This window comes from Nothobranchius furzeri, chromosome 6, assembly GCF_043380555.1.
Source record: "Nothobranchius furzeri strain GRZ-AD chromosome 6, NfurGRZ-RIMD1, whole genome shotgun sequence".
Lineage (NCBI taxonomy): Eukaryota > Metazoa > Chordata > Actinopteri > Cyprinodontiformes > Nothobranchiidae > Nothobranchius > Nothobranchius furzeri.
In genome coordinates, this window is record NC_091746.1 from 61229170 (window position 1) to 61255647 (window position 26478).

The 26478-nt window shown below is 42.4% G+C and overlaps 3 protein-coding genes across 7 annotated transcripts; 1 reads left to right on the forward strand and 2 right to left on the reverse strand.

Annotated features, from left to right (window-relative positions):
- Window positions 1–254: 254 nt before the first annotated feature.
- On the reverse strand, window positions 255–9743 carry LOC107374366 (uncharacterized). Of its 3 annotated transcripts, none has more exons than XM_054744494.2 (4): window positions 8842–9743; window positions 7792–7851; window positions 5852–5922; window positions 255–5603 (listed from the first exon to the last, which is right to left on the reverse strand). In XM_054744494.2, the coding sequence occupies exon 4, from the start codon at window positions 4255–4257 to the stop codon at window positions 256–258; it is 4002 nt and encodes a 1333-aa protein (XP_054600469.2). In that variant the 5' UTR covers window positions 4258–5603; window positions 5852–5922; window positions 7792–7851; window positions 8842–9743; the 3' UTR covers window position 255. The 3 variants fall into 3 exon arrangements, with proteins under 3 accessions (XP_054600469.2, XP_054600468.2, XP_070408502.1); XM_054744493.2 differs by lacking the exon at window positions 8842–9743 and adding an exon at window positions 7967–8192; XM_070552401.1 differs by lacking the exons at window positions 7792–7851; window positions 8842–9743 and adding an exon at window positions 6034–6235.
- Window positions 9744–9974: 231 nt separating this feature from the next.
- Window positions 9975–13423, forward strand: dolk (dolichol kinase). Of its 2 annotated transcripts, none has more exons than XM_015943017.3 (2): window positions 9975–10106; window positions 10590–13423. In XM_015943017.3, the coding sequence occupies exon 2, from the start codon at window positions 10704–10706 to the stop codon at window positions 12273–12275; it is 1572 nt and encodes a 523-aa protein (XP_015798503.1). In that variant the 5' UTR covers window positions 9975–10106; window positions 10590–10703; the 3' UTR covers window positions 12276–13423. The 2 variants fall into 2 exon arrangements, with proteins under 2 accessions (XP_015798503.1, XP_054600473.1); XM_054744498.2 differs by having other exon boundaries at window positions 9990–10128.
- A 6349-nt stretch (window positions 13424–19772) lies between these two features.
- phyhd1 (phytanoyl-CoA dioxygenase domain containing 1) lies at window positions 19773–25380 on the reverse strand. Of its 2 annotated transcripts, none has more exons than XM_015943018.3 (11): window positions 25225–25380; window positions 24082–24240; window positions 23775–23850; window positions 23631–23678; window positions 23502–23557; window positions 23376–23438; window positions 23276–23297; window positions 22024–22152; window positions 21836–21952; window positions 21632–21758; window positions 19773–20039 (listed from the first exon to the last, which is right to left on the reverse strand). In XM_015943018.3, exons 1-11 carry the CDS (start codon window positions 25315–25317, stop codon window positions 19991–19993), a joined length of 939 nt encoding a protein of 312 aa, XP_015798504.3. In that variant the 5' UTR covers window positions 25318–25380; the 3' UTR covers window positions 19773–19990. The 2 variants fall into 2 exon arrangements, with proteins under 2 accessions (XP_015798504.3, XP_070408504.1); XM_070552403.1 differs by lacking the exon at window positions 25225–25380 and adding an exon at window positions 25054–25161.
- Between the last annotated feature and the right edge of the window lie 1098 nt (window positions 25381–26478).

Here is a 26478-nt window from a genome sequence, read left to right on the forward strand (position 1 = left end):
ACGTTCTTTAGGGAGTTCAGCCATCCGCTGGTTCTCTGTCGGCTGTCGAAGTTTCCTGCAAAGCACACAGGTGCGTATCAGCTTAGCAACCAGCTTGCTCCCACGAATGATCCAGAATCCATTGGTCCGGAGCTCCATTTGTGTCTGGCTTCGACCCTGATGGTGTGTCTTAGCGTGGTAGTGGGACACAATCAGCTTAGTAACATGACTGTTGTTTGGTAGAATGACTGGGTGCTTGACTTTGTGACAGAGAGATTACTGTTTTAATCTCCCACCAACGCGGAGAAGTCCTTCAGACCAGAAGGGATCAAGACTGAAGAGAGAGCTTGAGTTTGAAAGGTCTTTTCCACCTTGAAGCATTTTTATCTCATGGGAGAAGGCTTGCTGCTGTACGATTTTAATTACTGACTCAGCAGCTCTCTCACGCTCCTCTACAGTCACATGTTCACTACGTTGTGTTTGTTTAGACCTCAGTCTCTTGATTCTTGCAACTACCTTTACAAGTGTTGTCCATGATGAAAACTGACTTAGACGCCTGAGGATGTCATTGCAGTTATTGGTTTCAGCTGCAAGTACTTGAATTGTTTTGACCTCAGGATCACCGACGAGTAAGTCTGTTGAAGTGCTGGGCATTAGATGTAATTCACGCTCCCAGAGAAACTTTGGTCTTCGCAGCCAGTTCGTTGAGTGAATGTCTGAAGCACGAAGACCTCGGGATGCGTGGTCGGCCGGGTTTTCGGAGGTGTCCACATAATGCCATTGATTAGGATCACTGTTATCTCTAATCAGTTGAACACGGTTTGCAACAAATATGTGGAACCTGCGAGCATCATTGTTGATGTACCCAAGCACGACTTGCGAATCAGTCCAGAAGAATTCTTGATCAATTTTCATGTCAAGTTCACATTTTAACACGACACTGACCTTTGCCGAAATCACAGCTGCTGCGAGTTCTAGCCTCGGGATACTTGTGACCTTTGAGGGTGCGACCCTTGATTTCGCCATCACAAGACTGCAATGGACTTCATCCTTGTCATTTTTGTACCTGAGGTAAGAACATGCACCATATCCCACACAGCTGGCATCTGAGAAATGGTGTAACTCTACTCTGACAATGCCATGAAAGTCATGTGGGTGGTAACATCTCGGAACTGAGACCTCCATTAACTTGAGAAGACCGTTCATCCATTCCTCCCACCGTGGCTTCACATCTTCTGGGAGTGGGGCATCCCATCCGATGCCTCTGTGACAAAGCTCTTGAAGGATATGTTTTCCACTTAGGCTGAAAGGAGCGATGAATTCGAGTGGATCGTAGAGAGAGGCGATGACAGATAGACAACCACGACGAGTTGAAGGCTGATCTTTCAAGCTGATGTTAAAGCTGAAAGTGTCATCTTTTATCGACCATTGAATGCCGAGCGCACGTTCTGATGGGGTTGGATCAAACCCTAGAGGCTCAATCTTTGCTGCTCTTTCAGAAGGGTTCAAGCAAGAGACCGCTGCTTCTTCATTCGAGTTGAATTTGTGAAGGCGCAAGCCTCCCTTTTTGCACAACTCTTGTGACTCAGAGATCAGTTTCTTGGCTTCATCAATTGATGGGATGCTGACTAACCCATCGTCAACATAAAAGTTTTTCTCCATGAATGTTGATGCTAGAGGATAGCTAGCTTTGTGTTGTCGTGCTAGATGCTTTAAGCCAAAATTGGCACATCCAGGGGACGAAGCAGCTCCGAAAAGATGAACCGCCATCCTGTACTCCTGTGGTTCCTTCTCCAAATCTCCACCTTTCCACCAGAGGAACTTCAGATAATTCCTGTATTCAGGAGTGACAGAGAATTGATAAAACATTCTCTCAATATCACAGATGATGGCTACAGCTTCCTTCCTGAATCTGCAAAGTACTCCTACCAGAGTATTGATTAGATCAGGTCCAGTTAGTAGAGTGTTGTTTAGCGAAACACCCTGGAATTTGGCCGAACAGTCAAAAACGACTCTCAATTTATCCGGTTTTCTGGGGTGGTAGATGCCATGATGTGGAAGGTACCACTCTGTCTCTCTCTCAGATGTTGTGGGGGCAGGCTCTGCATCACCCTTGTTAATCGTTTCTTCCATGAATGTTTTGTACTGATCATAGTATTGTTTGTTGGCCTTTAATTTCTTCTTAAGACACTGTAAGCAAACTGTGGCTAGCCTCTTGTTGTTTGGTAGGTTGGGCAGACTGTTGCCTTTAAAAGGGAGAGGCATTTCATAATGGCCGTCCTCCTTCTGTGTGATGTGGTTACTGAGGAACTGTATGAAATGAAAATCATCCTGGGACACATATTTATCCTCATGAGTTCTCTCAATGAAGTCTGATTCCAGGGCCTTTAGAACATCTGTCGCTGATGGAACTGGCAGTTCTTTTACTGTTAGCCGATGCACAAAGCTTTGACCTCCTTGTCTGTCTAGGTGGGGGTTTGATGAGCCTATTATACTCCATCCTAGTTCTGATCTCTGTGCGAACGGTTGGGTTTTGTCCCCTAAGATAACTTCAAGAGGAGCCAGTGCTGCTGGACAGTTGTATCCTATTAGGAGCCCTACATCACAGTCTTGGAGGGGTGGTAACTTATCTGCCAAGTTTTGGAGATGAGGCCACAGTAATGCTGTTTCCTTTGTTGGAACGTAAGACTTGTCTACCGGGATGAAATCATGGCTGTAGGCTTGCTGTAGTTGAATGCAGCTCTTTGAATGGAATCCTCGAACTTGTAGACCACGAACAGTCTTGCTCGATATGATTGTGTCAATAGCTGTCATAGTACTAAGTTTCAGCTGTACTGGCTGGACGTTCACATTCAGTTTGTCAAGTACATCTTCTAACACAAATGTTGAGTCACTCTGCGTGTCCAGTATTGCATATGTAAGTATTTCTCTGTGTGGTTCTTGTACTGAAGACACAAAAACTGGGACGATACTTGAGGTAGCAGAAGCGTGTTGTGTTAATGTATGGGACACAACATTGTGTGTTTCCTGACTTGCACGTTCTTCTGTGGAAGTAGAGCTGTTTATTGTTGCTTCCACAGGGTTTTGCTTCCTGTCTTCGTGTAAGCAGGTTGGGTGACGACGGCTGCATATATTGCACGTGTGTCGTCCCTTACAATCCTTGGTCATATGACCCTTTCTCAAGCATCCAAAGCAGAGTCGATTTTCATGTATGAATGCCTTTTTATCTTCAACACTCTTTGCTGTGAAAGTGGGACACTGTGTGATGCCATGAGCTTCACTTTTACAGACAGAACAAGGTGATTTTGGTTTACTGCTGTTTGTCTCTTGTTTCTCCTGAGCGAAACTCTTTAGTTGTATGTTTGTGTTGAAGGCTTTGACTCTCTTTGGGATTCTATCATCTACAGGTTTGAAATTTATCAACAGTGGAGAAGTAATAGGATTACAAGCTATCCGTGCTTCTTTGCTCAAGAACTCTGTGAAGCATGCAAGATCTGGATAGTTTCCAGATGTGTCAAGTTCATCCACAGCAATTCGACTCCACTTTCGGATGATCCATTCCGGCAGTTTTTTGAGCAACTTGTGGTTTTCCTCACAATCGTTAAGGATAGCTAGTCCTTTGACATATGGAGTTGCTTCAGTGCAGCTTTGGAGAAAGTCGGCGAACTCTCGTAGTGCTAGCGGGTCGTTTGTGCTGATCTTTGGCCATTTCATGAGCTTGTCACGGAAAGCTTTCTGTATGATGAATGGGTTCCCATATCTGTCTTGTAAAACATTCCATGCTCCGTTGTATGCATTCTCTGAATCTCGATAAAAGAAACCTTCTAGAGCTTTGCGCGCCTCTCCAGCAAGATAATTTTTTAGATAAAACATCTTCTCACTCGCTGGGAGTGGTTTTCTGTCAATTAGAGTCATGAAGGACATTTTCCAATCAGTAAATCTTAAAGGGTCACCACTAAAGGTGGTGGGTTCAGGGACTGGCAAGCGATTCATACTTAATGAGCTGGCGATTGCTTGAGCTAAACTGACATACTCCTGGGTCACTGTCTTTTCAGGAGCTACCTGGTGAGGTTGGAATGAAGCAGCATCTGGATTCAATGGAGGTTCAATTTGTATTCTATGATAAGCGGAGCTAGTTTTGTTCTTAATTTCGTCATTGTGGCTCTCAAAATCTTCAAAACTGTCATATGCTCTCACACGAGCTGCTGCTATAGCGACCTCTTTTTCTGCTTGTAACAGTTGCAGTTTTGCTCTCTCTTGTTCCAACTGTTGTTGCATTTTCACCTCTTTGTTTCATTTCTGACAACATTTTTGCCTCTTTAAGTTTCCATTCACTTTCTAACTTGTGAAGATGTGCTTGTTGTGCTTGAATTTCTTCCATGGCCTTTGATTGCTCCAACTTAGCAGCAAGCTCTGCTTCTGCATCTACTCTACCGCTGTGGGTACTGGCTGAGTGTTTGCTTGATTTCTCTAATGACTCAAATGAACTTACAGTTTCAGTTTTAGTTAGACCAAAGACAGACCCATATTCATTTTTGTTTAATATTTCTCTTACTCTTTCTTTTTCAAGTTGATCATTATAATCTTCATCAATAGTCTCTAGACGGTTGCTTATGAGATCACAAATTTCCTTTGTCAGCATACCACAGGCATCCATTTTTTTTGACAATCTCTGGCGTTGTGTCGCTGTTACGTAGAATAGACTCATACTGTAGTTTTACAGCACCATACTTTGCCTGAATATCTTCGTGTAATTTATTGAGGTCTTCTAATGAGCAAAGGGTTTTTAATTTTGTCCTTGTCTCCCTTGCTACTAGCTTCCAAGCGTTATAGGCTTTTTTAAATGTTTTTTCACGCTTTTTGACGTCTTGGTCATGCATCTCTTGGCCTTTCTCTGTTAGCTTTCTCTCACGTGAGCTAGACTTGAGTGGCGTGTCTGTGGGATTGTCTGTTTCCTCTGTTGGGAGTGACATCTTGTTTGTTTATGCAACTGCTTTGAGTATAGCGTGGCTTTTGATTGTCCTATGCTCGAATTCACACCTATAAGCTGTAGTTATCCTTTACCACAGAGTAATATTTATCAAGCATTTACAGATTATGGACATTCAAAAGGATTTTTAGCATAAAACAGTAACCACAAAATGTCATAAATGAGCACTCTATATTAATAGTTAAAGAGCTTCACCTTTTAAACCCTTTCATAAACAGACATGTCATGAATTTATTATTCCACGTGCCATCGATCTTGAAATATTCACCAATTTCAGAGTTATATGTTGGCAACCAGCTCACAAATTATTTTGACCTCAACATATTATGTTGGTGTTTAAGGCACTTAAATTACGCTGCAAGCTTGGTTGAGCGTAAATAGTTCCTTTGCTCCAGTTTTGATCTTGCCTGTGATGGATGTGAGTGCGAGCGGAGTTAGGTGACTGGGAACAGGTTGGTAGCTGGATCTCAGATGAGATGGCGTCAGCTTCTCTGCAGGGATGGCAGATCTGTTGCAGCCACGGAGTTTTCACTGTAGCGGCCCACTTGGAATAACCACGCAAGATGCAGAGAGCTTCGACTGGTGCAACTTTAATCCTCTCCTTCTTTCACCTCGCATTATGACACAGTGAAAACTATATGAACAGAAAATACAAATATCACAGTACTATAATATTTCCACAAATAATGCATAGAAATCATGTTTACATTTTAAACTTAACACAAACAATTTTAGTAAACAACTAATGAATTTTACATGAAAGTAGCCGTTTTTAGCCGTTATAAGTTGCAGTTCTTATTTAAATAAAATGACAGTTTCCTTCCATTTGAAATCAAATAAACAACTCGTTTCACACTGAATACACCATCAGTCTCCCCCTACCTCCTTCTGCTTCCAAGGGCGCTAAGTTTGAGCTCAGCCCAGCCTATCTTCCACACTTCACTGCGATGTCCCTTAAACATGACATACAAACGACACAAATATGAAGCGAACCACTGTAAAATACCCTTTCACAAGTTTCCATGTAGAATATGACAAATAAATAACATATTTGCATGTTTTACCAACTCTGGAGCAACACGAGCATGTTGTTATGATGAGCCGGGAGCAGAACGTTTAATGTATACAACAGTAGAAGAACAGGAAGTAGTAGAAGAGGGGATGCTCTTCAAAATAAAAGCACAAAATGTAAAGTGACAGAACTGCATTGTTTACCACGAACATCATTTGCTGCCATTTACAATATATATATATATATATATATATATATATATATATATATATATATATATATATATATGTGTGTGTGTGTGTGTGTGTGTGTGTGTATATATATATATACAGTGGATCGGGGGGCTGCCAGAGATTTTGGGCCCCATGAAAAAATATCAAGTTGGGCCCCCTGGGGGCTCGTCCATAGCTGGAGCTGGGGTTCCACCCTCCCAGATTTGAAGGGAGAAAAAAATATAATATATATACTTCATGTTAGTGTTTCAGTTTTGCTTAATTATGTAGGTCTACATGCATTCTTACTTATTTACATATCATTTTCACCAGCTGTCTCTCATTAAACAGTGAATTTCCTTCAACAGAATTAGCAATATCAATGCTGGAAAAAGCAGGAAATGTGCATGCTGAAAGGTGTTAATCTCCCTTTCCCTATTACTCACTTAAAATGTGTTTATTTATTCTAAAATTTTATTTGGTGATAAAATTCAAATTTGGATATCTAATTAAATTTCCATGTTGTGTCAAAGCTTTACATAACTACATTTTCAGCTGTCTTTCCTCTTGAAATCAAGTATTTCTGTATGACTGACAAAAATTAAGGATTCACTACTGACAAGGTGACTTCTTTATTAAGTCTCCATGGCTTCATCATAGACACAAAATGAATAAGCACACAGTTCAAACCGGAGTCAGTTAGGGTTACATAACATTTTAAAGTTGGATAACTTTGCATGAATACGTATATACAGGGTATCTGCAGGTTTAAGGGAGCCAAATTTAAGACTTTTTAAGACCTTTTTTAAGGCCACTTTGACCAAATTTAAGCTATTTTTAAAATTTAGTTTAAGCTATAATTTGCAGCTATTGCCTGGAACCGGTGCTAACCACGCTGTGAACGTGGGATTAGCCATCCAGTTACCATTAAACTTGCACTTCCCCATGGCGCAAGCTCCCACTAGCTTAACCAGCTAATGTGCTCATCTAAAAACAGCCCCCTTTCACAACCAGCTGAATGTGTATGTTCCGCTTACGCCAACATCGTACACAAAAAATGCTGAACACCAACTAGAAATTCACGAAAATTTTTATAGAAATAAAATAATCTTGTTTATTGGATCTTTGGTAATTTAAGACCTTTGGAAACTGGATTTAAGGATTATTTGTCATTTTTAAGGATTTTCAAGGCCTTAAATTTGGAAAAGCAAATTTAAGACTTTTTAAGGGCCCGCGGATACCCTGTATATAAGTCTCGACACCCATTTTTCTCAACAAAAAAACAGCTAAAAATATATTCAGTCTTGATTGTACACAGCAAGATTTATTATTTACAATGATACAATTAATAATGCTCCTGAGAGACACTTAGTGACGGACTAAATAACAATGCTTCAACCTGCCTAGCATCCAAAACAACCTATACATTTTTACTGATTGATATTTATAATTATCATTATGTGGAAAAACAATGTGTTTATCACCAAAAATAGCCTTATTATATTCCTTTGTAATAGTACTGATAGAGAAGAGAGCCTTAAGTGATTCCCACAGACCCCCTTAAATGAGGCTGCTAGCTAACATGCTACATTGCTCACCTTCTTGAGGTTCACTGGGTTGTGAGGGGACACCTGCTGACATATCATCTGCTGCTGATTCTGGTAGGGACAAGGACGACAACCCATTTACCATAATTAGATGAAACATAGTTCCTCCCACTGTGGATATCAAAGCTAGCAAACAGATTGAATTTAACCACTCAACCAAACCCACCTTTCTTTGGGAAAAACTGTGTGACATACTGACACCCTCTCTTCTGCCTGTCCTTTCTCCTTTCTTTCTTTCCTTTTCTGTGACCCAGACTTTATTTTTGCAGACATATTTACTGCAGCCTTGTCCCACTCTGCTGTCTGACTGCTGCGTGGGCTTGCCTCGCCTGCAATGCGCCCCTCAGCCAGGTGGACTGTACCACTTTATGCCGTTAGGAGGGGGGGGGGGGGGGGGGGGTTCAAATTAATTAGTCAAAATAAAGTAGGGACCTCTGAATAAATACACATTTCATAATGACTAAAAGATTGTTTGTTTAATGTCTTAAATGAGAAAAAATACTGCAAAGTAATTTTTAAACTTTATGTATTTTTTATTCAACTTTGAAACTTTTTCGGGCCCCTGACAGCTGTGGGCCCTTAAAATCTTCCTAATCTTTCACCGCTTTACGGCACCCCTGATATATATAGTGTAAAATAAAATAAAAATGGAAGGATAGACAGATAAGATAGATTAAATAGATTAAAGACATAAAAAGGGCAAAAACCTTAAAAATTGATAGATAGATAGATAGATAGATAGATAGATAGATAGATAGATAGATGATAGATAGATAGATAGATAGATAGATAGATAGATAGATAGATAGATAGATAGATAGATAGATAGATAGATAGATAGATAGATAGATAGATAGAAGATTAATGCAGCCCCAATAGGGAACATGGCAGTGTCAGTCCCAAGCTCAGAGGGTAGTGTAAGGAATGGATCAAAGGAAAAGATAGATATATTGATAGAAGAACTGTAATGATGATAGCATAGTTTTCTATGCATTTTAGGGATTTGGAGGTAGGTGACACCCGAAAATTTATTTCACAGACCTGCCCTGCTTTCAGTGCTGCTGAATCTGCTGAACCAATGATCGGCGTCATTGGAGTGCCACAACTGATACCCTGGTGTTTCTTTTCGGGTTGGCAAGCGGAGCATCTTAAAGGGTGGTCTCTAGAGTGTTCAGGATACCTTGTTCGACTGTCCACCGCATCGTCGTCTCCATGGCTACAAGGTAGAGCGACAGCAAGGACAACCAGTCACACGTTAGTATGATGCGGCGGAGCCAATCAGTGAGCTTGTAGGCGGGTCTAAGGGAAAATAGGCTTCAGCTTGAGGCGGCTGCCTCCGCATGATCCTAGTGCCTGATATGTATCACAGTATAACAGTTTTGTATGGTAAAATCTGACGAACGACAGGAAAAATGGCACTTTGGGCATTTCAGACCCCCCCCCCCCCTGCACGTGCCACTGCTCTAACAGATTGTCCATGATTTAATGACACGTTCAGAGGAGGGTGGCCATGTGGCTAGCTGATGTTAGAGAGGCTTTTAAAGAAAACACTACGACCATTGCCATTTAAAATGTTACTTTAGATACAACAGATATTCAATTAGTTTCACAATATATATATTTTTGCAAAAAATGTGTGATGTGACAATATATGTGATACATGAAAATAAATCTCTGTGCATCTGTTTTTGTTTTCATGATTATTTTGTCTCTTATGCTTTAAGCATGTCATATTGTGCTCATTTAATTTTATCTAATCTGTACAATGTTTTTCTAAATCTGTGAAACTAAGAGTCAGGAATAAACACTGCTTGACTTGACTATTTTAATTTTCAAATAAATGCATAGACATTTTGGTTAGATCACAAAATATTAGTATTTAGGCTCTGCCCTCAGGACAGGCCACAGGTGGTCAGCCCACTCTGGAGCGCCCCCCATCTCCCCCCCCCTCCCCCCCCCCCCGAACCGCCCCTGGACATGTTCTTCTCCTTCTGTGGGTGAACCAATGAATGAGAGTGGTCGTGAACACGATTTGGTCAACAATCATATATGGCTGTGTCAACAACACTAAAGAGGGAAACTCCACCCTAGCATGTCTGGTGATGTAGTCGGGTTGTGGCCCGGCGGAACGACAAGGAGTCGACCCAGGACAGGAGGAGATTAAAAAAAAAGAACCACGTGACCCAGCTGTCAAACATGGCCTCTTACCTACTGGGTGTTCGAGGAGCGGCAGCTGATAAAGGAGATAATTCTGTTAGTAAAGCACGGTGCTAATTCATCTCACGGCTCGCATTGGCTCAGATGGGGTAGGTACTCTTGACTTTGTTGGTGAGTGTTTTATTTCCGCTCCGCATTTCTGTTTTTTATGCTAGCTCGCTACAGTCAGCTAAATTTTGCTGTTAGCTCGATCCTGTCTGCGGCTGCAGCATCACCAGAGAGACGCGGCCAGCCACCAAGTCTGTAGCAGCACAGCGCTGGTTTAGCATCAATGTAAAAAGATCAGGTGTTATTATTTGTAATTATTTGCTGAAATGAGCTACCTGTCATTCAGACCCTCACAGGAACAAAGGTTGTGGCTGATGATCCCTCTTTCTGTCTCACACACACACACACGCACACACACTCACACACACGTTCAGACATGAACTTCCACACAGCGACTGCATGAATGTTAAGTGTGGCCAAAGTTTATGACAGAATCAGATAAAGAGCCACGTCAAGGCTGAGATGGTGTGTCTTTCTGAATTTACAACAGTATATTTCTGACATTTCCTCTTGTTTTTCTTTAGATTTCCACATCAAGCAGAAACTATCTGCCAAATGATGAAGAGCAACCTAGAAAAGAAGTGATAAGAGTCCATCACTGTTGCTGACCACCTCCTGTGAGCTCCCGTATTACGACCATGCAGGTTAACCCAGTGCTCGTGGAGTCTGCCGTGGTTCTGACTGTGGTGCTGTGTGTCCACATGGTGGTCTGGAACCAGCACTCCTGGTGTAGCGTCGCCCTCGTCATTCAGGCTTTCTACGTCCAGCACAAATGGGACCATTTGCTGAGATCTGGGGCGGCTGTGTTCCAGTTCCGTCCGTCGGCAAACAGCGGCATCGTCCCCGCATCCATGGTGATGCCTTTGTTGGGCCTGGTGCTGAAAGAGAAGTGCTCCGCCTCAGGGAATGTCTACCTCGAGCGCTTCTCCATGGTGATTACCATCACAGGCATGATGCTGGCTATGTTCCTCTCCCTGATCGCTCTGGGCATCACAAGACCTCGGCCCATCAACACTTGTGTGATTGCGGGACTGGCTGGCAGCGCCATCCTCTACACAACCAAGCAAACGCTAACCGTGTCCGAGGTCATTGAGGTCTTAGAGGTACTTTTGATTTTTGTTTATCTTAGCTTGATTGTACTTTACCTGCTGCCACGCTGCTTCACACCTGGAGAGGCCCTCCTCATCGTTGGTGGTATCAGTTTCATCGTGAACCAGCTCATCAAACGCTCCCTGAACCTGTCCGAGGTCAAAGGAGATCCGGTCAACTACTTCCTGCCTGTGGTAGTGATCGGCTCCCTGCTGCTGGGTGTCTTCTTTGCTCTGCTCTTCTGCTTTATGGAGTCTGAAACTTGGGTCTCCTCTTTTTTCTTTCATATAATGACAGCTGTTCTGGTTCTGGGGATCCTGCTGCCGTGGTTGTCCTTGTTCATCGGCAGGCACCCGATCATGTGGCTGCTGGACTTTATCACGTTAAATGACAAAAGACTCTGCCTCCTGGGGTACTGGGCCCTTCTGGCTGTTGTGGCCACTGGTGTCGTGTTGCATCAGAACTATCAGCGCCAGTCGGGATCCAAGAAGCACCAGGCCTCCACTATTGTCAGGAAGTATTTCCATCTGATTGTAGTGGCCACGTACGTTCCTGGGCTCATGTATGACAGGCAGCTGCTCCACGTGTCATCTGTGGGTTGCTTGGCGGTCTTCTTGTTCTTGGAGTATGTGCGATACTTCCGGATCAGGCCTCTGGGACAGCTGCTCAGGCAGCTGCTCACCTTGTTCCTGGATGAGCGAGACTCTGGGCCCCTCATCCTCACCCACATTTACCTTCTGCTGGGCATGTCTCTGCCCATGTGGCTGTTTCCTGGACCCTGTGCTCCAAAGGGGATGCTCTCTGGGGCAGCTGGTCTGGTGCCCTACGCAGGCGTGCTGGCTGTGGGAGTTGGCGACACTGTGGCGTCTGTGTTCGGCAGCACCATGGGGGAGATCCGCTGGCCCGGGACTAGAAAAACCTTGGAGGGGACGGCGACATCTGTGTTTGCCCAGATCATCGCTGTTGCGTTGTTCCTCATCTTTGACGGAAGCATCAATCTAAACTCGAGCTACTCGTGGATTTTTGGCTCCATCAGCCTGGTGGCGCTACTGGAAGCCTACACCACTCAAATAGACAACCTTCTGCTCCCTCTTTACCTTTTTATCTTGCTGCTGCTTTGAATAAACGGACCTAAACGCCAGATGACCTGTAAAGGTGGTTGGGATAACGGCTCTAATCACAAAACGAACAAAATCCACACTAAAGAGGCGAGAAGGAACCGTTTTGAGAGATTTGACTGATTTAAAAAGAAAAATCTCACTAAACAGCAAAGAACCACACAACCACTGCAGTGAGACACTTTAAAGCGAGTTTTGAAGAATCGCGAGTTAGAGTTGCTAAATATTCCTGCACTCAGTGACGGCAGTGGTGTGGCTTTCTGGCCTCTGCCGCCGACACCGGCAGCTTTTAAATTATGCAACGGAGATTCCGCTTGGCAAAGTGAAACGTCCAACAAACACACAGAATTCTGGAATTGAGGGTTTTGATTCAGTATTTTCTTGCATATTTATGAATTTTTTTGCTAACAAAACATGCCCATGTACTGCCTCTGTGAAGAACAGTAATAAAAGTTTAGTCTTAGTCAACTTTTTCATTCACATCTCCAACTTTTGCCTCTCTGAAGGCAAAATGAAGGAGATCACACTTAATATTTGCCTTAAAAGCATCTCTGTCCCTTATTTATTACCGAAGCCGTAGATTAAATTAGCATGGCGGTCCCGCTCAACTCTTCTCTACAAGGGCTGACTCTCTTTTTGCTCTTGCATGGCACAGATGTTAAATCCAGTACTGTAACGTGTGCCTGCAGGTACCCCAGAGTGTACTTGTGGTTCACACATTTACTTTGCGGAGTATTTTTGTGCTTTATTGGAACGTCTGAACAAATGTGTATATTTCTATGTAAAACTGAGCCTAGATGGGCTTTGGGCCAAACCAATAAACAAAGGCCTTCTGTTTTTGGACAAATGTTTCCTTATTTATTACTTAAAATAATTTCCAAGATCTTGAAATGGTTTTTAGGTTTGATCTCATTATTAAGAGATGAAAATGCTATTTAAAAAAATCATAAACTTGATTTAAGCTTTGGTTTGTTTTTGATGTTCGATTTTTTTTCTTAATGTGACCATTTACAAGTATGAGCATGATTGTTTTTTTTTTTTCATCATTGGTTTTAAATACTGTAACACTGCATGTTGTGCTTCAAAGAAGAAAAAAGCGTGTAGCGGCACCCATGTGATTCATTAAATAATTAAAAAGACACAAACATGAAGTGTTTTGGTTTCTTCTTTCAGTTTTATTTTAAATCTTGATGGCAAAAGGGTGAGCTTATGGTCCTTCAGACATGATGTTTATATGTTGGTCATATGATTTGAATCTAAATGATACAAAATTATCAGGAAAAAGAAAAGTAGTGATGCACTGATGTGAAATTTTTGGGCCGATACCAATATCCGATATTAAGATCACTGTTATGGCCGATACCCAATATTTGCTGATATTGAGATACTGACAGTAATGCTTCTAAAATAAGCAGATTTTGTCTCGTCTCGTCTCGTCTCGTCTTCCTCCGCTTATCCGGGTCCGGGTCGCGGGGGCAGCATCCCAACTAGGGAGCTCCAGGCCGTCCTCTCCCCGGCCTTGTCCACCAGCTCCTCCGGCAGGACCCCAAGGCGTTCCCGGACCAGATTGGAGATGTAACCTCTCCAACGTGTCCTGGGTCGACCCGGGGGCCTTCTGCCGGCAGGACATGCCCGAAACACCTCCCCGGGGAGGCGTCCAGGAGGCATCCTGACCAGATGCCCAAACCACCTCAACTGGCTCCTTTCGATCCGGAGGAGCAGCGGTTCTACTCCGAGTCCCTCCCGAATGTCCGAGCTCCTCACCCTATCTCTAAGGCTGAGCCCGGCCACCCTACGGAGGAAACTCATTTCGGCCGCTTGTATCCGCGATCTCGTTCTTTCGGTCATTACCCAAAGCTCATGACCATAGGTGAGGATTGGGACGTAGATTGACCGGTAAATCGAGAGCCTGGCTTTCTGGCTCAGCTCCCTCTTCCCCACGACAGATCGGCTCAGCGTCCGCATCACTGCAGACGCCGAACCAATCCGCCTGTCGATCTCCCGATCCCTCCTACCCTCACTCGTGAACAAGACCCCGAGATACTTAAACTCCTCCACTTGAGGTAGGACCTCTCCCCCGACCCGGAGGTGGCAAGCCACCCTTTTCCGGTCGAGAACCATGGTCTCAGATTTGGAGGTGCTGATCCTCATCCCAGCCGCTTCACATTCGGCCGCGAACCTACCCAGCAAGAGCTGAAGGTCAGAGCTGGATGAAGCTAGGAGGACCACATCATCCGCAAAAAGCAGAGACGAGATTCTCCTGCCACCAAACTTGACACACTCCACACCACGGCTGCGTCTAGAAATTCTGTCCATAAAAGTGATGAACAGAACCGGTGACAAAGGGCAGCCCTGGCGGAGTCCAACCCTCACTGGGAACAGGTCCGACTTACTACCGGCTATGCGGACCAAACTCACGCTCCTCTGGTAAAGGGACTGAATGGCCCTTAACAGAAAGCCACCCACCCCATACTCCTGGAGCGTCCCCCACAGGGTGCCCCTGAGGACACGGTCATAAGCCTTCTCCAAATCCACAAAGCACATGTGAATTGGTTGGGCTAACTCCCATGCCCCCTCCATCACCCTTGCAAGGGTAAAGAGCTGGTCCACAGTTCCACGGCCAGGACGAAAACCACATTGCTCCTCCTCTATCTGAGATTCAACTATCGATCGGACCCTCCTCTCCAGTACCTTGGAGTAGACCTTTCCAGGGAGGCTGAGGAGCGTGATCCCCCTATAGTTGGAACACACCCTCAGGTCACCCTTCTCAAAGATGGGGACCACCACCCCGGTCTGCCACTCCCTAGGAACTGCCCCCGATGACCACGCAATGTTGTAGAGACGTGTCAACCATGACAGCCCTACAACATCCATAGCCTTGAGATACCCAGGACGAACCTCATCCGCCCCCGGGGCTCCGCCGCTGTGTAGTTGTTTGACTACCTCAGCAACTTCTGCCCCAGAGATTGGACAGTCCATCCCCAGGCCTCCCAGCTCTGGTTCCTCCTCGGAATGCGCATTGGTGGGATTGAGGAGCTCCTCAAAGTATTCCTTCCACCGTCCGACTATAGCCTCAGTTGACGTCAGCAGCTCCCCATCCCCACTGTAAACAGTGTGAGCGAGTTGCTGCCTTCCTCTCCTGAGGCGCCGGACAGTTTGCCAGAATCTCTTTGGAGCCGATCGATAGTCTTTCTCCATGGCCTCACCAAACTCCTCCCACGCCCGAGATTTTGCCTCGGCAACTGCCACTGCTGCACCCCGCTTGGCTATCCGGTACCTGTCTGCTGCCTCCGGAGACCCACAGACCAGCCACGCCCTGTAGGCCTCCTTCTTCAGCCTGACGGCTCCCCGAACCTCTGGTGTCCACCAGCGGGTACGGGGGTTGCCACCACGACTGGCACCGGCCACCTTACGACCACAGCTAGCAACAGCCGCCTCGACAATCGCAGAGTGGAACAAGGCCCACTCGGACTCAATGTCCCCCACTGCTCTCGGGACGTGGTCAAAGCTCTGCCGGAGGTGGGAGTTGAAGACCGTCTTGACAGGTTCTTCTGCCAGGCGTTCCCAGCAGACCCTCACTATGCGTTTGGGTCTGCCAGGTCTACGCGGCATGTTCCCTTGCCATCTGATCCAACTCACCACCAGGTGGTGATCAGTTGACAGCTCCGCCCCTCTCTTCACTCGGGTGTCCAAAACATACGGCCGCAGGTCAGATGATACGACTACAAAATCTATCATCGACCTGTGACCTAGGCTGCCCTGGTACCAAGTGTACCGGTGGGCATCCTTATGTTCGAACATGGTGTTCGTTATGGCCAAACTGCGGCTTGCACAGAAGTCCAATAACAAAACACCGCTCGAGTTCTGATCAGGTGGGCCGTTCCTCCCAATCACACCCCTCCAGGTCAAGCTGTCATTGCCCACGTGAGCATTGAAGTCCCCCAGCAGGACAATGGATAGATTTTGTATAGAATAAAAATGATTATAGCTGAATTTACGTTACTATGTACACACGTCACACACATTTACGGTTCTGAGATGATTACAATCACCCACATGACTAAACAATTACAAATCACCCCCCCTGATCTTCTGAAACAGGCAAACAAACGGTGACAAGATGGATAAAATATTGGTTGTTAATATTGGCCTGTTTTGTTTATTGTTATTTTTTTATCAGACCGATACCGATGTGTTAAAAAATGACTAACATCAGCCGGTACTGAAATTGATGCCGATATATTGTCCATCCCTAAAGAAAGGTGATTGGTTTGGGATGATACATAAGTAGAGGCTATTAAACCACCTGTTTAAGTCAGAAATGTTAATTTCAGTGAAGTTCAATCATTTAAAACACTAATATTTTCGACTAATAATGGAGTTCAGTGGTTCTCTCAATACGTGGGACCAAAACCTGATTAAGTATCAGATATTATGACAAGAAAAATATTTTCCAGCTGAATTAGCATCTTCTTTCATTAAAAATTTTCTTCTGCTGCTGATTATTAAATACTTTTGAGCCTGTAGACATCTGTGTACATTACACATAAAGAAATGAAAGCTACATCATCAAAGCCTCGTTTCTTTTGACGTTTCCCATTCTGTCTCCATACTCAGCATTGCCAAGGAGCTACAGGTAGGTCAGAGCAGAGGTGGTTGCCAAAGTGGGTGTCAGGGCCCTACTGTGGGTCACCAAGAACCACACAGTAGGTTTTGAGTTGCAACCATTGCTGAAGATTAGGGCTGGACAATTAATAAATAATTTATCGTTATCGAAATTTCTGACTCTTATCGAGATCATTTTTCCAATGTCAATAAATTTGATAAATAAAAAATGAAAAGATGTGTGTAGGTTGGCAACGTTCATGTCCCTTTAAGAAGCTGTACCACCTTGAGTCACTAAACTCAACTTAAAACATGTGACATCCCCATCTAGTGGGCAACTTTTGTTTGTACGCATACCTGTAGTTATCGTCCATTAATCGTTATCGAGGTGAAATCCTCAATATATCGTGATATTGATTTTAGGCCATATCGCCCAGCCCTACTGAAGATGTATTTTTAGCATAATTGTTACAAAAACTCAACTAAATTATCAAAAATGGAAACAAGTGAACACAAGCTTTTTTTTTGCCGTGTTTGTATCGTCAAATCCATCATCTTGACATTTGCTATTTTGTGGGTTTGAAGTTGAAAAGTTTGGAAACCACTGGTTTAGAATGAAGCAACAGAATTTCTGCTCAAAACTGGAATCTGTTTTACAAAAGATTAGCCTGGCCTGCCAGACTCATCCTCTGTTTTCTGCACATGAGGAAGGAGGCATGGGGCTGGCTGGTCAGACTAACGAGAGATTCCTTCTTGGGTAACATTTTTACAAGAGATAAAATACACTGGATTATCTGAGAACTAAAGAAATCAAGGATGATTATTACACTTGTTTCCGTGTAAATGGCAGCAACACTTGTTTATAAATTTTGTAATAAACGAGCCGCGTCCCAATGACAGAAAACTAAGCAGATTTGATTTTTACTTTTTCAAATGACCAACAATAAGAAGCTTAGAGTGTAGCTTATGTTTCATATACAGTATGTAACATGCAGACTTCTGCTAAACACCGCAGACACAAATTCAAATGTCAGTGTGGTGCTGAAACTAATAAATCATTACAAAAATCTACAAAAAACATTGCACTAGAAAATGGTTGCAGGTATTTCAGTAATCCAAAAGGGTTTTAATTGAAGGCAAATGGACTTTGAGCAGAAACTACCTATGAATACCCCTCCTCCCTGCCCCCAATGAGGTGTTAGGGATGAGGGGTATTCATGTGTAGTTTCTGCTCATTAAACAACAAAAGAAAACTACAGTTTATAAGCTTGACCCCATCATATTCCTGTCAGAATTGACACAGCTCCTCTAATGAGAAGCAAAACATCTTCAAGAAACCAAAGACGTCCAGGGGCCTCATTTATCAAGCTTGCTTACGCACAAAACGGGGTTGGAGTAACTTTCCACGCAAACTTTGGGATTTATAAAAGAAAACATAGCAGAAAAATGTGCGCAACTTTAAGTTGACTAAGGACCTTGCTTACGCACATTTTGGACATGGAGCGCACCTGCAGTGCAGCTGCTGAGAAGGATAAAATGATGAATTCCAGCAGCATTATCACTTGTACTGCTTCGTGTTCACACAGAACAAGAAAACTCCCCACCACACACACACACACACACACACACACACACAGAGAGAGAGAGAGAGAGAGAGAGAGAGAGAGAGAGAGAGAGAGAGAGAGAGAGAGAGAGAGAGAGAGAGAGAGAGAGAGAGAGAATACGAAATGCTGAATATCAGCAGGGGGGCAGAATGAGACAGAATGTCATGCGTCTGTGACAGTGTGAGCGTTCTGTCACTGTGACTCGATTGATCATGCGCCCTGGCTACTTGGTCAAGGCAGATCTCTGTTTGGCTAACTGGTTAGTGTGTGTGACTTTCACTTGGGAGTCTGGGGATCGAATCCTAATTGGACAATTTTTTTATATCCGCCAAAGATCTCTCTGCAGAATTCACAACATTGACGGCTTCAGCAACGCTGTGCCACTCCGTGGATTTTCTCTTATTTGTTTTGCAAAAGCACTTCCTTTCATTTCTCCACCTCACCCACAAGTACCTCAACTTCTGATTCGGTGAAATAGCGCTGCCTTGATCTGCGGTCGCCATGGTTAATGGTGAAATGCTACAACGAGCCGGCTTATGTATATGCATGAGATCCACAAGGCACTTTGCATTGACTATTTATGGCAGTAAGTGGGCGTGGTGAGGGCGGGATGTGACTAAAAAGCAGCTGAGAAACTTTCTCGTTAGTCTCTGATTTATAAAGCAGAGATTGCGTGCAGCTGTGCGTACTCCATGTTAGATAGATCACAAACCTACTTGGCGTAAGTACATTTTTTTTGCTGAGCTTAAATACGGTTTTAGTAAGGATTCTACGCAATGTTTTATAAACGAGACCCCAGTTGCCTTCATTTAAACTCCCTTTGGATTACCATGACCTGGATGACTGAGAACCTTCACCAGCAAGTATTTCAGTAAAAATAATAAAAACTCGGGCAAAGTTTAGAGTTTCTCTCAACGGCTTGTTTCAACACAAACACATGATTCTAGCATTGTTTTATTTTTCTTTACAAATTTAGTTGATCAATTTTTTTTTCTTCCGGATTTAAATAAGGTAATGGAGAAATGCTGAGAATCTATATTTCAAATTTAACTGGATATCTACTTAAATGTGTCACTGATCGCAGCTCCCAACATGTTGGTTGGGACACACATTCGATCCCTGTGGAATATCCAGAGTCCCGTTAACAAGTGAAAGCTTAAAAAATACTTCAATCCTGATAAGATAAACCTCATTTGTACCGCAACCTTTTACGTGATGATGGTTGATGTATCATCTAAAGTTAAAATATGTGATCTTTCTTCACTTTTATGTATAATCAACGGGGTCAAACTGGAGTTTATAGTTTATTTTTCCTTTACAGATGTATCCGATTTGTACGGGATGGTTACAAAAATAAATCATCCAAACTGGGGTGGAGAACCACTGTCCCGGTCTGCATGTGGACTGAATCTGACTCATAAAACATGTTTTTAAAAGCTTGTTTTACAACTTTTTCACTGTTAAACCTGTTCTCACTTGTTATGCAGCATAAAATATCAAAGACACCCTTCATTTGAGGTACAGAGGAGTAAAGGGGAGCTCCTCGGTGGGCTGCAACCTTTGGGACAAAAAACAGAGCACATATGATTGATGGGGTTAAACACATAGAAATAAATTATTACAGCCAAATAAAAGTAAATTTTATTCATATTTTACATTTGCAGAGGTCTCTAGTAGAAATTAGAGTTCGACCAATCTTTTCCATTGGCGATACCAATGCTGGTATGTAGGAGACAGGGCCAGCCGATGGCCGATGCACACTACCAGTTTTTGATGGGCTGATTTTCATGACCAGTATAAATGGTAAATGGCCTGTATTTGTATAGCACCTTCTTTAGCATTCTACAACCCCCCAAGGTGCTTCACAACACAATCCGACATTAACCCATTCACACGCTGGTGGAGATGAGCTATGATGGAGCTACAGCTGCTCTAGGGTGCACTGACAGAGGCGAGGCCTGCCAATCACTGGCGACATCGGTCCCTCCGACCACCACCAGCAGACAAGGCAGGTTAAGTGTCTTGCCCAAGGACACAACAGCTGTATTCTCTGGTCGGAGCTAGGTTTAAACCTGCAATCTTCCAATTACTGGACAACCCGTTCTACGTCCTGAGCTACTGCTGTCCCATGTCTAGGGATAACCCATAGTTCCCACCTCATTTTTATGCTAAAATGTCACTAAAAACATCAGTTGATGCACAACATTTATGAAGCTGAATCAGTTTTTGAACTCTGACTTTAACTGTTAAATATTAATTTTCTGTACTGCTCAGTGTTAAAGTCAAGCACCCAAATAAAGTTAATTTAGAGTATTTATTATGCAGATGTTATTAGTGAACATAAAAATACATTTAAATTAAATTCTGCAACCGGGCTGCTTTAAATCGACTTTACTAAGGACAAATATCAGCCAATGCCGATGTATAAAAAAAATCAGTAAATATCGGCCCGTTATATCAGCCAACCAATATTTCGGTCTACACCTAGTAGGAATTAATGCCTTGTAGTTTTTCTCAGGGGAAAAAGTCAGCTGGAGGAGGAAGTAGCAGTAGATTACAGGATTTGGAATCTTATTTCCTGATATTTGGACATCTTGCCTCTGATTGGCTAACAGCAACATGACTCTACCACTGACTCCGCTTGCTTTGCAACGTTAATGTTTTACCTTCAAAAATCACAGGAGCCTGAAGGAGTTCTGCTGTGTGGTGGAGTTGTTAATGCTAATGGTTAGCTTCTACTAGCTGAGATGTCCTCTGCTGTTTCCTGGATGCTAAAACAACCACAGCCTTTCCCGTCACAAGTCCTAATGGGCCACGTATAAGTGACAGTGTGACGTAGATCTGTCAGGTTTTTTTGAGCAGAGTGTTTTTTTGTCTTTTTTTATTTCGGAAGCTAATGGGGAAATAGAGGTAGAAGAACATTTTTACATTCAGCCTGCATGTTTAACTCAGAGTTATCAAAGATAAATAAAAAATGGTTTCTTGGTGAACCTGCTCTTTTAAATCCAAATTTTATTATAAACCTGTTTATTCCATTTAACTGAATTGCTCTGCTACATGATTAAAGTAAATTTAAATACAGTTTTTAAAAATAAAATTTCTTTGAAATAATTACTTCATTAAGACCACAGTAACAAAACGAGCTCTCACCAGTTGTCGGGGCTCCAGTGGGTATCCAAGGCCTCCATGATGTGGAAGGTGTAGACATGGCGAGAGTCGTCGGAATTGTTTTGAGCACTTCGATGCACAACTTCCCCGTGAATCAGAACCACACCGCCTGAACACATTGAGAGGGGTTCACAGCTTCAACCCCGTTTTACCCAGACATGAAATCTACATTAAATGACAGTTTACCTTTTCTAACAGGTGCTGCCACAAATGTCTCTTCATCATACGGCCGCTCTCTTCCAATGAAGTCTGTTAGTGGATAGGTGTCTTCTGGGGTGCGTACCATACGGCGAGAGATCCCAGCTGGGAAAAGGACATAGTCATTAGCTCTCTTGTAACATGAGGGAAATGTTCTGTAACAATTTGATACATACTACTGTGTGATCCTGGGATGAACCACAGACAGCCATTGTTAACTGTAGCATCCTCAAGGGCGATCCAGAGACCCATTACTCTGCCCAGAGGCTCCGTGTACAGAAAAGTAGCATCTTGGTGTGGTGTCACTATAAAACACACAAGAGTTTACAGTGGAGTGTAGACATGCGGCAATAGATTTGCATGGAAATGAATGTTCAACGTTGAGATCCAGAGTTTTCCCCCTTTCAGGAATTATGTTAGCCTGGTAAGCCATCCTATATGTAAAAATATAGTGTGGCCACGACCCGCAGGCAGAGCTCAGTCGTGGGGCGGAATTTATGGTTGTCTTTCAAACTGTCTGTGCACGCAATGGGACAGTGCTACAACCAATTGGAACCAGAAAGTGATGTATTCATCACTACAGAAATCGGTCAATAGGGGAGTCCATCATACACCGTTGAAGACGAAGAAGCAAATACACTCCTTTTCAAAATAAAGAACTTAAGTACCTCTGTCTGCTCATGTCTCAAAGAAAAGACCAAGTCAACATCATCCAAAGTTGATGCTAAAGCCGTTTCAAATGAGCACCTTTCCTGAGCAGACGACATCTTTGTAGTTGTTCTCTGTTGCAGCTCTGGTGCTTAGCTCGCCCAACCTGTTTGAGCCAATGGTAGACCTACTGAAGCTACAATGGACCGTGGCTAGGCCAACCCGCAGAGCAAGATCTTTTGATACTGCCATGGTTGGCCTACATTTAAAGACTAGAGTTATGTTTGATTTTTTTTTTTTAGAAAATCAGTTATATTCTTACCCTGTACTGTGACAGAATGTGGGCAATCCATCTTCTTTTTTCCATAAAACCACATGCCATTTAAACTGAGCGCTGCCAAGCATTAGCCAATAGTGTTAGACATTTCTTCCAGCTGTAATTATGGAAGTAGGGATAGAGGCTTAAGGTGCAATACATTTTTCCACCTCTAGATGGTGCCCACTGACAAAACTATGGATTTTTGTTTAATGAACTTTTAAAATGCATTAAAAATTAAGATTTAAATTTGTAAAATAAATAAGCAGAAGTTCGATATATGGATTCTGCACATATTCAAACCATAACACAGTGTAATATTCTGTTATTGTCAGATTCTTTCTTTTAGCATCAAATTTGTGCATTTTAAACAAAAAAGAAGTTTATTTTGTTTTTGTTTACCAACCGTCAACAAGATTATGGCCAAAGACGCAGATTATATATACATATATATTTTTCTTTACCTTCTCCACCAATTCCAGGTTGCTGTAAAAAATAAAAAAATGCTTATTTGAACACTTCTGTGCATGAACACACTGTAAGATTAATTTCAGCCACATTTACCTTAAAGATGTACATGCTTTGCAGTATCACAGGGTTACTAAGCCCCAGCTTCTTGGCTATGCCCTAGCAGAAAAACACATGTAAGTTTGCGCCTCATTCACTGATGCTGCATCCCAGTGAGCTCACCTGCACTTTGGGTGAATGTGTGACCTTCCTATACAAAGACTCGTGTGCATGTAGAGCTAAAACAGAAGAAAAAAACTGGTTCAGGAACTTTTCTAAAGGCTGTTAAGTAAAACAATCAGGCTTCCTCACCATGTCCGACTTTATTGAGAGACCGCTGCTTTGGTACGATGAACTCCCCTGAAAGTTCAAATACACTAAAAGCTCATTTGACATTTGTGGGACATCTGTGTGGGAAATAATTGACAGACCTGAAATAGTTTCACAAGAGCTCACCTTTGTCATCAAAAACCCCTTTCTCAAAGAAAAAGCGGACCTTATCTCCACTTGTGATGAAATAGTCAGCATTGCCCTGTGGAACAGAGTTTTAACACTGATCAGCCAGTGCTCTCTGTAATGATTAGACTGTGGGCAGGTGAGAATGCACCTTTAATAAAAGGGTTCAACATTAAAGTAAACCAAGACTCAATTTATTCAACCTTACCTGCATCTTTAGGTAGCAATACAAAGGAAACATAAGAATACATTTGAGTCATTTTCTTAAGGGTGTCATAGACCTTTTCCTAGCTGCTTAGTTAGACACCTGCTTTTGGAGCTGCTCGTCGTGGTCGGTAGAGAAGGAGATGCGGCAGTGCTCAGGGACGTCCATCCTGTCCACAATCTCATTCATTCTCTGCTTCAGTTCGTCACACTCCTGGGGGGTCAGAAGCCCATCCAGAACCACATACCCATCCTCTTTGTACTACGAGCCAGAGAAAGGTTAAATCAGTGGTGGCAGATGTACATTATAAAGGAGTGAAAAAGGTATCCAAGACATTTTTTCATTTAAGTAAAAGTATTAAAGTATGTATTGTGAAATGTAGACCTACTTAAAAGTAAAAATGTATATATTAAAAGTATTCAACTAACATTTAAGAGATGAGTGCAATGCAAAACACAAGTTTATGTACTTTTACTTTTGAAACTTTTTGAAAATACAGTGGGGCAGAAATTACAATTGCTTTAAAGTGGCAAGATTTTTATCTTATATATATATATATATATATATATATATATATATATATATATATATATATATATATATATATATATATAAATCCTGTCTTCTAAAATGTAGTAGTAAAAGTCAAAAAAAGTAACAAGAAAATTACTCAAGTAAAGTACAGATTCAGTTTTACAGTAAAGTACCTGGTTAATGAAGCTTGTGACCAAATAACTATTTTTATTTTCCAGACTGAAATTCTAATCTAATAAAACGATTTTTTTTTCATAAAAAGAAAAAAAAATACACGTGCTATAGTTCATTTTTGATTATTTTGTTTTTAAAGTTCTAAAAACGTCAGAATTTTTTGAATCACTTGTGTTGTTATTAATACTTTGTAACTGCATCAGTTGAACTGATCATTTTGATTAAAATAAAAATTCTGAAAATTCACACACACACGCACGCACGCACACACACACACACACACACACACACACACACACACTGTATATAACTGATCAGTTCACCCAAACGTTCATACTGCGCAGCATGAAAACTTTTCGCACTTACAAGATCTCAGTAAACATTTAGATGTCTCCTGGTTTATCTAAGCACGTCTCAAAAGATAGTTCTCTTACAAACATGAAGAAAGATTTCTGCATCTTTCATTTTAAATGATCAGATCCCAGCTTCAGAATTTTAGAATTTTTGTTTAAATAATTAATTTCATTTAATTCGGACCTTCTGCACATCCCGATCCGTCATGAAATCCATTCTGGTCCGCTCGGAGGAGATCTTGAAGAAGGAAAAGGTACAGTGGGGGAAGTTTGTCATCCGGGTTACATACAGTCTGACCACGTGAGCTGTCAAGATCAATTCAACTACGTACAGTGTGTTGTGTAATAATAGGATTTAAAATCTTAACTCTTTGGTTGCAGCTCGGTCGTACTGAATGTACTGATGCAGTGGGGAAGAATGGCCACTAGATGTCACTGATGTAACATGTTAAGTACAATAAACAGCCACAGTGACACCGTGTGGCCATTTTGACCTCCTTCAGATAGTTTAGTTCTTCGTCATTTTTTAAAATTATTGCATATTTTTTACTTAAAATGTTTAATAAAAAGACAATATGCAACAGGAATGATTCTAAAACCAAAATGTGTCCGTTTCCCAGTTATAAATCTACACCTGATTTCTGAAACCTGGATTCAGTTAGTGCATAATACAATTATAATCTTTTAGATGAAGGTTGTTGGGTCACTATTTTGCATTACAGGTACAGAATAAATGTTGTCTGGGAGAGTGGGGTGGGATAGAAGACAAGAAGTACGATTCTCTACAAGGACTCGGCTCTCATCGTTGACTTTGAAGAGCCGTTCAAAAGATTTATTCGTTTGTGAACGTCACATCACTACAAGTCTCATGATCTGTTCCTTTGTTTTTGTACCTCAGCTCCAGTCATTGACTTTGCTTCCTATCAGCTCACGTGTTCTCCTTTTGGAACTGTCCCAGAATTTCAAAGCATCCTGGTTCTTCCACTTCTGGTCAGATTCCCCTTTTGTTTTAGCTTTCTTTCGTCTGGTTTCATGCCTTCTTTTGCTTCAAGATATTATCTTCAGTCTAGTTCCTTGTTTTGATTAAACCTTTTCTTAGTTCCTCTTGTTCCTGCACTTGCACCTTGGGTCCAACACAGACCTTGAGAGAACAACCAAACCTCAAGGACCCAGGAGGTGAACACATCACTCTCTGGAAGATCTGCTGCAGACAGGCTGTGAAGACCATTTATTTATTTATTTGACCTTTATTTATCCAGATGAGTCGATTGAGAGCTCATTCTAATTTACAACAACGATCTGGCCAAGAGGCAGCAGCAACAGACACGCAGTTAGCTTTACGTGAAAGAACAACAGGTAAGAAAAAAATACTAGACAAAAATAAGATTAACAGTTAGACATAAAGACAAAGGACTGTTCTCATTTATAATATGTACAA

Excerpts from the sequence above, each read along its gene's own strand:
- LOC107374366 (XM_054744494.2), bottom strand. The coding sequence starts at position 4,257 with ATGCAACAACAGTTGGAACAAGAGAGAGCAAAACTGCAACTGTTACAA.
- dolk (XM_015943017.3), top strand. The coding sequence starts at position 10,704 with ATGCAGGTTAACCCAGTGCTCGTGGAGTCTGCCGTGGTTCTGACTGTG.
- phyhd1 (XM_015943018.3), bottom strand. The coding sequence starts at position 25,317 with ATGACAAACTTCCCCCACTGTACCTTTTCCTTCTTCAAGATCTCCTCC. Across the intron at positions 24,241-25,224 it reads CGGATCGGGATGTGCAGAAG|TACAAAGAGGATGGGTATGT; the intron begins GTCCGAATTAAA and ends TCTGGCTCGTAG. Across the intron at positions 23,439-23,501 it reads CACATTCACCCAAAGTGCAG|GGCATAGCCAAGAAGCTGGG; the intron begins GTGAGCTCACTG and ends TTTTTCTGCTAG.